The 12,063-nt window shown below is 43.3% G+C and overlaps 1 protein-coding gene across 1 annotated transcript in view; it reads right to left on the bottom strand.

Annotated features, from left to right (window-relative positions):
- Positions 1–785: 785 nt before the first annotated feature.
- The window catches only part of mrpl37 (mitochondrial ribosomal protein L37), a 53,438-nt gene continuing 42,160 nt past the window's right edge, over positions 786–12,063 (bottom strand). The window contains exons 7-8 of the mRNA XM_089007984.1: positions 9,373–9,447; positions 786–1,920 (exon numbers count right to left, since the gene is read on the bottom strand). Of these exons, the coding sequence (XP_088864110.1) occupies positions 1,843–1,920; positions 9,373–9,447 (153 nt within the window). The 3' untranslated portion in view covers positions 786–1,842. The remainder of the gene's footprint in view (positions 1,921–9,372; positions 9,448–12,063) is intronic.

Below are 12,063 nucleotides of genomic sequence, written 5' to 3'. Positions count from 1 at the left end.
CAGGATGAGTGCCTCTGTGCTGTCCTTTAGGCCAGCCCTCTCTAGCCACTGATAGGACTTCTTGAGATCAGCCACTTCTGTTATGGTTCGGTGGTACATCCTGTGTAGGGGCTTTTCCTCCCATGATGGTCCCTCTTCCAGCACCTCATCCTCTGTTCCCCATGTCTGAGACATTCTCTGAGTACATCATCCTTTGGAGCCTTCCGTTTGATGTATTCAGCGCAATGCAGGATGCTTCATCCTGCATTGCGCTGGATTTGGGATGGAACCATCCATGCATGTTGAGGAGCTTTCGTGTCTTAGCAGGCTCTGAATTCCCCCGCCCCATCTTCCTCACGCCCTCCCCCAATCTGCCCCCCGTCACTCTCTCTCTCTCTAATATATATATATATATATATATATATATATATATATATATATATATATATATATATATATATATATATATATATATATATAGAGAGAGAGAGAGAGAGAGAGAGAGGGAGAGAGAGAATATACTATTATATATGTATAAAACTGATTATTAAAATCTGTACCTTTTTATTATAGAAGACATCTCTGCTCAAAATGATCCCAAATAGGGGATGTTCTCTTTCATTGTCGACGGTGGGTCCAATGCAGAACGAATCCGATTGATTTGAGGTTTGAAGATGCGTGATGGGTATGGAGGTGTCTTTTATTTTGAATGACCCGCGAAACTATGAGTTGACCATGACGTAGGAAGCCCGTTTGCACGGTTTGAGCGGATCGCAGCACCACACAACAAAAACGGATACTTCAAGCGCTTTTGAATGTACAGTTTATTTGAAAAAAGTTGTACTGTACTTCTTTTTCCCCACCTTGTTTGTAGCATTTCGAAAAACCATGGTTAATCGAAATCAACGCTCAGACACCAGAAGAGGAGCAACATGTTGAAGTACAATTAGGAGACTGAACTTTCTCTGAAAAGTTTTGCAGCGCCGAAACAAAAATATATCTGTCATGTTGGGTTTTTTTCCAAACACAGACTGTACTATTCATATGTTTAACTACAGCAACTACAGGCAAGACCTTCTCCTTCTCCATCTCGCTGCATTCTGCTCAAGAGGCGTTCAACGACTGCCCCTGAAAACGTAAATCAACGATGACTTCAATGCCACTCATAAAAGCAAACATCTTCTTCTTTTCCTTTTGGCTTTTCCCTTCAAGGGGTCGCCACAGCACATCAGTGTCTTCATGTCTCCATCTTTTGAGGTTTGAAGCAAACATAATCCACCCCCCCATAAAAGAGATTTGCTATCTTTGGCAAGTCGGCCAGGGAGACCAAGAATATTTTTTATATCTATGTGTTATCAAATGCCTATACTACCTGGAATCCATAGCATCATTATAGCCCAATTACACCATAAAACGAGTTTAGTTGACAGCACATCATATATTCACAGGTGTGATGTAAAGCAGTCGTATATATGACAGCTTCTCGCATGCAGTGTGGCATTATTTTGATACTTAATGTACGTTGGACCGGTTTTTCAGGGAATCGTTCGTGTGCGTTTATTTTTTATAATACAGTAAAGTCTCGTTATATCGATATTCAAGGGAGTCCGAAAAAATATCGATATAACCGGGACTATCGATATAACCGACCCTGTTTGCATGTAATTTTCTCCGTGCGTGCATAGAAATAGTATCGATATAACCGGGACTATCGATATATCCGATATCGATATAACGAGACTTTACTGTATCATTAACTTCGAAATGTCAGATCTTCCACCTTGAGGGAATCTTGGGAAAGAATTCCCTTAACACACAAATATTAATTAAAACTTGTGGGATAACAATGAATGGGGTCCTACACTACACAGCACCGTGCAGGTAAAGTGAAAGGAACTTGTTGAAAGTCTCTGACTTGTATCCTGCAACGCCAGCTGGTACCTAGAGAGAAATACACAAAAAAATGACAAGCATCTTGCAATTTCATTCTACTCCATCCACATCTTTGACATGTTGAAATTTGGCCAAACCTGGGATCTGGGCGATTGCATTTTATTGTGTCATAATAATAATAATAATAATAATAATAATAATAATAATAATACATTTAATTTCCAAAAGCCTTTCAGAACACTCAAGGACACTTTACAATCAAAAAACAATACACTAAGCAATAGAACCATAAATAATATGATAATTAATAAAAAAGCTGATTGAACTGGACCAGGAATGCAATTTTAAATAGATGGGTTTCGAGGTGGGATTTGAAAGTAGGAAGGGAGTCAATATTACGGATGTTGGGTGGAAGTGAATTCTAGAGTTTGGGAGCAGAGCAGCTGAAAGCTCTGCACCCCATGGTGGTGAGACGGGCAGAAGGCACATAGAGGTGAAGGGAGGATGAGGATCTGAGGGACCGAGAGGGAACGGAGATTTGAAGTAGGTCAAATAGATGGGGGGCAAGGTTATGGATGGCTTTGAATGTAAACAGAAGTATTTTGAATTCAATCCGAACTTTGACAGGGAGCCAGTGGAGTTGCTGGAGGACAGGGGTGATGCCCAACTGCTCACTGGATCCGCTACAGTTTGCCTACCAGTCCAACATCAGTGTGGAGGACGCCATCATCTACCTCCTCCACTCGGTGCTGCTGCACCTGGAGAATGCTGGGAGCACGGTGAAGATCACATTCTTCGATTTCTCCAGTGTCTTCAACACCATCCAGCCCAATCTACTGGGGGACAAGCTGCGGCATGCCGGAGTGGACCACCACGTCACATTCTGGATTACAGATTACCTCACAAACAGGCCATAGTACGTGAGGGTAAAGAACTGTGAGTCCGACAGGCTTCTCTGTAGCACCGGAGTGCCGCAGGGGACAGTCCTGGCTCCATTCCTGTTCACCCTCTACTCCTCGGACTTAAATTACAACACCCCAACCTGCCACCTTCACAAGTTCTCTGACGACTCAGCTATTGTCGGCCTCATTACAGAGGGAGACGATAGGGAGTACAGGGGACTGACAAAGGACTTTGTGTATTGGTGCCAGCAGAATCACTTTCAGATCAACACCGGGAAAACCAAGGAGCTGGAAGTGGATTTCTGCAGGAAACAATCCTCACGGCACCGTTGAGCATCCAGGGTTCGGACATTGAAAGGGTGACATCCTACAAGTATCTGGGTGTGACTCTCAACAATAAACTGACTGGACTGGACTGGACTGCAAACACGGATACCCTAATCAAAAAGGAACAGAGTCGCCTCTTACTACTCAGGAAACCGTGGTCTTTTGGGGTTCAGGGGTCACTCCTAAAGACTTTCTATGACTCTGTGGTCGCTTCAGAAATCCACTGTGGAATTGTCTGCTGGTCAGGCAGCATTATGGACACGTGAACACACAGCGGCTCCCCTCTCCCGGCAAATTGGTGTTTTCATGTTTATTATGTTTGTTAGTCATTATAAGTGCCTTGCATGCTGGGTCCGAGAAGACAGTAATTTCATCTGTGCTGCATGTCATGCATATTAGCATATTTGACAATAAAGCTGACTTTGACTTTGATTATCACCCAGGACAGAAAAAGACTGGAGCGCCTTGTCAAGGGGGCCAGTTCTGTCCTGGGGTGCTCCCTGGAATCTCTGGAGGAGGTGGGCAACAGACGGACGCTAGCTAAACTAAAAGCTATGATGGACAGCCCCTCCCACTCCCTCCTGCCCACTCGACAGCACTGGGTAGCTCCTTCAGCCAGAGACTGTTACACCCGCGCTGCAAGAAGGAGAGGTACCGCCTTTCGTTCCGACCGACTGCTGTCAGGCTTCGAAATTCTCAATAATCACATGTGAAAAAAAAAATGAATAAAACACAAACAAACAAAACTGGACACTTGACACTTGTACTGTAAATATGGGTTGATGCAATACAGCTACATATATCAATATGCCTTTCTTGATACTTGCACTATGTACAGTTTTTTATGACAGTTTTGCACATTTACAGTATACAGTTGACATTTTTATTTTACTATGCTTAGAATATCTTGTTTTCTATTCTTTCACCCCCCACCCCATCCCCCTTTCAAATTGCTGATGTGGACTGCAAATCTCCCCATTGTGGGACAAATAAAGGTTTTCTGATTCTGATTCTGAGGTGGAGAAAGGATGAGGATCTGAGGGCCCAAGAGGGAACGGAGAATTGAAGTAGGCTAGACAGATAAATCCACCCTACACAAAGGAAACAGTTTCTCTCTGACCATTGACAGTTCAACCGTGTCACCCTGCCTTCATGTGGAAAGGCGAAGTAGGATACTGACACATTGTCATTGGAAATCGTTGAATGAAGTACATCAGATTGACTTGAATAATAGGAAAAAAAATACTGTCATTTTTTTCAAGTTTTGAATGTTTTGGAGGTCTGGGGACGTTTCATGTGCTTCCAACGTTTTGTAGAACTTGTTGAAATGTTCAAGCCAAGCCATAGCTTTCAAAATTTGTAGAAGTCTTCAGTGAGCCATTTTTCTTGATAACTGCAAAATGAATGCAATGTTTTTTTGTTTTTTTTTCGCCGAGTGTGTGCACCATGTTTCATGTCTGCACACATATTCAGACTATCAAAATAGGCGTCATTGCTAATCTGCAGCAGCATGAGGTCATGGCAAAATAAAAAGCTTTGCTTTCTTTGTTGCTCTGATGATACACGTCTTGCACCGCTCTGACGTACTGTACTTTTCTGTCACTCCAGACTTCCTCGTGCAATACCACAGCTCTTCTCTGAGCACCCTGTCATTTGCTTTCTCCAGATCTAAAAAGACACAATGCAATTCCTTCTGGCCTTTTCTGTACTTTTCTATCAGCATTCTTGAGAACAGAAAAAAATCAAAACTGTTAGACAGCTGCAACAATTTCGAATTGTCTAAACAATTAACCCTTTACGGACGATTGGGTCAAATTCGGTACACTAAAGATAAATGCTTATAGGTCGAGAAATTTAAAGGTAGCAGTTCAAGTGCCGATTGGAACTGATGCCGCACAAGTTACATGTCCCTTTAAAACAGGATATGTGCAGCTTTGCCTTTAAGAGCGTCAGTGACATCATCTCCTTCTTGCGCAACACAATGTGCGCTCCTCCATCTTCAAAGCTGCTTCTATTTATCGTCATGGATCAAATATCACGTAAGTATATGTTGTGACGATTTTATGAGCTATTCAGAAGAGGTTTACCTTGATACTGAGATGCATAAACTAACGCTAACTTGTTTATTAACCAAGAAATATTAAAAATAAGTAGTGTCCCGAATTTGGAACATTCGGCGTGCTAACGCTATTTTCATGATGATATTGTTGATCCTGACTGGGTACCCGATGCGAATAATTGTAAGTGAATGGTGCGTTTTACACTAACAGCTGTACCTCATAGCTTTGCATTCTCAATATAATTATTGAAACGGAGGTCCATATGTTTTTTTACAAGTTTCTGTGAAAAAAATGACAGGAAAAGCTAAAAGTCTCTATTTTATTTGGGGCAAATCAAAGACAGCAAAATTACTTCTGAAGGCCTTTGTAGCATATGTCACACTGCTACAGAATGTTGCGACAGGTCGAAAAGCAGCGGTGACGTCACGACCGCAGGTAGACTAAGATGGTGGCACAATAAACACGTTGACAAAGCAACTCTCCTCTCTCATCCCTCCGGACACAACATTGGCGACGAAGATGGACTTCTACACAGCTGCCCTCCCCTCGTTTCTCGCGCCCCCCGGTGAGCCACCAGTCCCGCTGGTATGACTCGTTCACGACATATCTAACGGCGATCGGACTAAACGAGGCAAGCGAAGCACGCTGAACGGCTATGCTAGTGCACAGTTTAGGTAGTGAGGGGCAGCGCATTTTTCGCTCTCTTGGACCCACGCAGACATACGGGGATTGTGTGACTTTATTGGCCCGACATTTCGCCCCACCTCAGGGCGTGATTGTCTGGCGGATTGCCTTCCGTCAACGACGGCAACGAACAGGCGAGTCGGTACACCACTACGTTGCCGACTTGCGGTTTTTAGCGGGCCTCTGTAAATTCGGCCGCTTGGAGGACGAAATGATTAGGGATCAACTCGCCGAGCACACGATTGATCCCAAACTACGGGAGAAACTGGTATTGTCCCCTGACGACCTCCCACTATCGAAGGCTGTGGAAATGGCATTTCAATTGGAGAACGCAGCACAATTAACTGCTCGGTTCGTGAACCCACCCACACCTTCACACTCTCCCGCGTTGGCACAGATTGTTTCTCCAACCCCTCCACTCCCAGACGCCACCTTCACCTACGACTCCACCGCTACATACGACGGTGCCGAGATAAATGTGGCCAGACGTCAAGGGGCCGATGCACGCAGACCTTGTGCCAACTGTGGTTCTGCCTCGCACGACACACGTGCGCCCGCTTGCAAGGCCACCGGACAACGATGCCAACGCTGTGGTAAGATGAACCACTTCTCCAGGATGTGCCGCTCCGCCCCTACGTCGACAAACATATCATCCCGCTCACCAGACCAGCCGAGGCGAACCACCATCCACTGCGTGGGCTCGCGCGCCAAGCCATTCAAGTGGTGCACAGTGGAACTGGATGGAGTGAGCTTACCACTCCTGCTCGACACGGCAGCCTCCAGGTCACTGTTGCACGTGTCCACAGATCGACGGCTATTTCCTCATCTCCCGATCGAGGCCAACGCTGAGGACTTGTTTGGCTATGGCCAAACTAAGATTGGTATGGTGGGCATTGCCACCTTCACGGTGCGCTATGGCTGAAGGACTCTCCCTGCTTTCACTTTCCAAGTGTCCCGTCACGGCGCCAACCTCTTGGGCTTGGACTTGTTTTGTGCACTCGGCTTTTCTATCTCTGACAATGCGGGTGTCCCAATTCACCCCCAGGCCAACGGGGGTGGAGAAAGCTCCAACCACGCAGATGGCCTGCCCTACTCTTCCTCGGCCAGCAGAGGGCCCAACGAGAAGCGCCGGACGAAGCAACCCACACTGACTGTGTCGGACTGGGTCCGCATTCGCCGGCTGAGCTGCTCTCACAAATTGGACATTCTGGACAGCACCAGTCCAGATTACCGCCCAACTCGGACCGACCACCTTCTGTTTGGCTGACGGGTCGCGTTGGCATGCCAGCCGCCTAAGGAGAGTGGCAGCACCGACCTCCTCGAACGACTTCTCAGGCAAAGACTACTGACGTCCTGTCACACATCAGAGAACACCGATGGGACGCCTCGAAGAGCGTGGTGAACCAGCCGTGCCCGTGGGGCCAGAGCCTCGGCCAGCTCGCGTTCGCCTTTGGTAATTTGGACGATTATCACATATTTTGAATGTTCAGACCCTAGCCAGTGCTTAGCCTATCGCGTGGCAGAATAACCCACACGGCTAAGCAGGGAAACCGGCAGTCTACCCGGTTTCCCTTGTTACAGAGTGTTTTTGGTTCCTTCAGGGAGGGGGGGTAAATGTAGCATATGTCACACTGCTACAGAATGTTGCGACAGGTCGAAAAGCAGCGGTGACGTCACGACCGCAGGTAGACTAAGATGGTGGCACAATAAACACGTTGACAAAGCAACTCTTTTCCTCTCATCCCTCCGGACATAACAGCCTTGAGGACATTAGATTGGCCTGTCAACTAAAATCATCTGAGAGAAAGAATTTGTAATCAGAAAATGTAGAAATGATTGTTTTGAAGAACGTAATAGGTTGCATTTCCACTTGTGCCATGTAAGGTTTTGTTGCCACCTAGTGGACAAAATAGTCCCCACTACCGTATGTGCATTTCACATTCTCAAATACAGTACAGTGACTAGAAGATAAAGCATCTGAAAGAACTGAAGTTCTGTTTGTGATGTAATGTAAGGAAAGAGATGCCCATTTCACGGTAAGATAAGAGCATTGACATCAAATGGTCGATATAGTTTTTGCTTTATTGAATGTTGCTGTGCCCATGTTTTTTTTCTAAAATACCCATGTACTGTATATCTTTCCAGATCCTGATGAGAATGAAATAGATGACCATGTTGATGAAGACATTTTGGCATCGGACACAGTCGTGACTGTTGCATTGATGAACTTCTATCACTATTCAAATATTTTCAAAGGATTTTCGATGAAAAAATGGATATTACTGTTGAACTGTGGAAATTCTATGCAATTCAAAATGACATCAATTAGCCCGTGTCTTGCCAAAGAAGAGCTTGAGAAGTGGCAGGGATTGATATATTGTTTCTCAATCTCAAAATGACCAAACACTCGGATGCTTTGGGCTTGAAAGCTATCTCCACTAACTGATTATGCTGCAGAATGTACTGTATGTCAAGGGATCGCTTCGAAATTATAAAAAGGAACTTGCATATAGCAGACAACACAAAACAAGGAACTCGGGGAAGCCCAAATTATCATCCCTTGCACAAAGTAAGGCCAATGATAAAAGTTTCAAGAATTACCCAAATCACAGCGTTTGTCAATTGATGAACAAATTGTACTCTATGAAGGTAGATTTACACTCAAGCAGTGTCTACCAAATACACCAATGAACTGGGGGTTCAAGTTGTTTGTGCTGGCAGGTTATGATGGCCACATGCATGCATTCCATATAGAGGAATGACAGATCCAGTCAGTGACTCCAAGGTTCCCGATCTGAAAGTGACCTCAAATGTTGTGCTCCATTTGGCTCAAAACATCCAACCAGGAAAGAATCATCGATTGTAGTATTTTGATAATTGGTTTACATCTATCCCCTTCCTCCAACATTTGGCAACAAGAAAAATCTGGTGTTGCGGCACAGTGAGGCTCAATCGATTGTTCAGCTGAGCCGCAGCTAAAAGACATTGAGGTTCTTTTCCCTCCGATGATACAGTATTCGGTTTGACAACATAGCTCATGTTCCATATGCTGCAGAGAACCAGGTGCAAGCATGGCACATGCTCGGTGAAAACTAATATTTACTGCAAAAAACAAATGCAATGTAAATCTTTGTTTGAATCATCACAAGAACTGATTTGCATTATTCCATGGTTATTAGCTAGGTTTCTTTATCTGTAAAGGGACTATGTATTTTTTTATGTAAATATTTTATGTATTTTATTATTTTAATAAAAAGCTGTCATATGGGTAAAAGTCTAATCTTTGAAGTTGCACTTGACATATGTTCCAAAAAAGGCACCCACTCAATATAGGTCTTTCATGACGATTGTGCCAAATTAGGCACATTATCAAAGTTTCTACATTATTGGAAAATAATAAAAAAGAAGCTACTAGTATGTTATTATATCCATCAGTGAACAGACATTTTTTTTGTAATTAGAACATAATTCAGGCAGTAAAGGGTTAATTGAGTTGTCTTTCAGATAAAGTTAGGGTCAGTGGTTACCTTCAATTCCTTCTTCTTGAAAAGTGGTCTAACTTTTGCAAAATCGTAGAGCTCAGCATCTTCTTCGATCCACACCTAAAACAAGTGAAATAAACAATACTAACTTACAATAATCACAAAAGCACAAATGAATATCATCTTATTATTCTTTTATATTGGTGTCTTTCATGCCAGAGCGTATTCAAATTTCTGAAATAAAATTTCTCACTTTCCCATACTGTACTTCGGTTTGTAACCTATTCCAAGCTGATGTCAATCATTTTGCTTTTTAATTCCTGAAATTCTTTTAACCATGGCGTTGTGTGCTTTTTTTTAATCTTGTTACCAACCCCAGTGACAAGTACTATTTAAAGGACAACCAACACCACTTTTTTGTTTCCTAACTGACATCTGACAAACGTTTTATAGCATTTAAAATACCCAAAACACGCAGGATGATATTTTTCGTCAAATGCAAAACACCAATAAAACAGAGTTAAAGTGTCCAAAAACTACTTCAAATTGAACCCGAAAGTGGCCAGTTTCAGGTCCTGCCCCCTTGTTCATGATGTCACGCCAAGACGTCTTGCCTTGCTCGAGAATCAAAACAATGGCTTCAGATTGGAAGAAGATGCTTTCTTGTTACTGATCCAGTTATGAATATGATTCAAATAGTTCTGAAGAAGAAAGCATAAATGTTTGGAATCGATTGAAGAAGTCTTTCCGGGTCATTTTGAGGCGTCAGGACTGATGTGTAGCACCCAGAACATGCAGAAGACGGCGCCAAAGCTCCGTTGGAAATGGGCTGATTTGTCTGCCGGGAATTTGTGTCAGCGAAAATCAAATAGTTGTCTTGGTGCAACACACAACAATTCACCATCGCTTTATTTATGTTTTTTTATGTTAGGTGTTTTCAGACCAAACAAAGTACTGCAAAATGCATTGTGTGTCCTTTCTCAGTCAGGGGCGTTTCTTCAGTGACGTGACGTCGGGAATCGTCACCAACTCTAAAACAAGACTTCCTAAATATTCAGTGCAAGTCTCAAAAGGTAAAATAGCTATGTGCAGTGGAATCTTTGTAAAATGCGCTCAGTAGATCATTTGTCATTTGAAGCGATTTTACAAATTATGGACTCAACTTCTCCGGATGCGTCAGTTGTCCTTTAAATGGGTGTAAGAGTCATCAAATTTGGTGGTAATTACACCAGATGTAGAGGATTGATTTTTCAAAATACAAAAAGAATAATGCACTCAAGCAGGGGTAATCAAACTTTTTGGACCGAAGATCTACTTTTAGCCCATATCCCCACGATCGACCCGTTTCGAGCACGCCCGCATTTACACACGCACGGCATGATGGGCAATGGCCATAACGAGCCCTAAGATGAAAAGAAAAATTCAGTAGACACAAGACTTGAAGTTTGTTAAAAGCAAACAATGGCCGACCTTCGTGGGAGACCTGGTGCGGAGCTATGCAACATACCTTTGCTGCCTATTAACTGTCGTAGCTCAGGCGTACCATTTTAAAATGCTTCTCTCAGTCCTCCAGATTGCCATTCTTTGCTCATGTCATCGGTGAATTGCAGGCAAATCGACCTTTGACTGATAATTGGAATAATAAAAGCTATATCGTGACAGCTCCAATTCCAATGGGCCATTCCAAACAGCTAAACGCTAACAATTTCCGGTCACACTAAAAAGTTAAAGGTGACATTTTATTTTTTCAAAATGCTTTTTGTGAAGGTGAAACTATCTACCTACCTCCCTACCTCCCTACCCACCCATCCATCCATCCATCCATCCATCCATCCAGTGACGTGCAGTCAGTGGAGGCAGGGGAGGCAGTGCCTCACCTGTCATCATGGAAAGCTGTCATGGAAATATCAAATGAAAAAATAAATTAAACAGTTAGATGTATTTAGTGATTTGTACTTTAAAGTTCTTGTCCATTTAACTTCACCGTTTTAGGATTTTTTTCTAAATCGCTGAATTTTCACATTTACCGTTCAAATACTAAGTAGAGACGAGCAGTGAGGCACCAGCCGGCTGATCCTCACTATGGATTGCGCAATCACTATGCTTACTGTGGTGTCTTGCTCTGCAGTGAGACCGCATTGCTGTCCTTCTGCATATCGCTATTAAAGCGTTCAAACACGTTTAGTATATGGACTAAATTTCTACAGTTTAGCTGGTGTATATAATGTAGAGTCATTGTACATTATAAACACTGCACTATAGTGTTTATTTTGTTTGATTTTTATCAAAACGCTGTGCGTAGGTGAGGCACACAGTTCTCCCGCCTCATGACAGGCAGGGGGCGCTTGTGATTCCAGAGATACTTCTTACTCCACGTCTGCAGAATAATAGAATTAGAGACAGAAAGCTACAGTAAACAGTTAGCAAGTAAAGTGCAACCCTGCAGTCATTTTTTCGTGTTGCTTGGCCTCACTTTCAGAATGGAGGATTACATATCTAAATTGAAAGAATTTTCTAAACTGGACTTTCAATCGAAGCAGGAGGTAATAATTAAAGGAAGACGAACACCGGAGCTAAAAGGTTTGCTTCAGGCAACGGGACACAATACTCGCTCGCTCTTTTCAGGCGGACTGGTACACACGAAAAGGCTGGCTGTGTGGACGTCCAGCAAGAAACCGCCTTTTCTGCTTTTCCTGCCTTCTGTTCTCAATTTGTGACAATGTCTGGACTCAAATG

The sequence above is a fragment of the Hippocampus bargibanti genome, linkage group LG11 (assembly GCF_051943395.1).
Source record: "Hippocampus bargibanti isolate YZ-2025 linkage group LG11, ASM5194339v1, whole genome shotgun sequence".
NCBI classification, from domain to species: domain Eukaryota; kingdom Metazoa; phylum Chordata; class Actinopteri; order Syngnathiformes; family Syngnathidae; genus Hippocampus; species Hippocampus bargibanti.
Note: the sequence above shows the minus strand (reverse complement) of the source record. Positions and strands in the feature narration are given on the sequence as shown.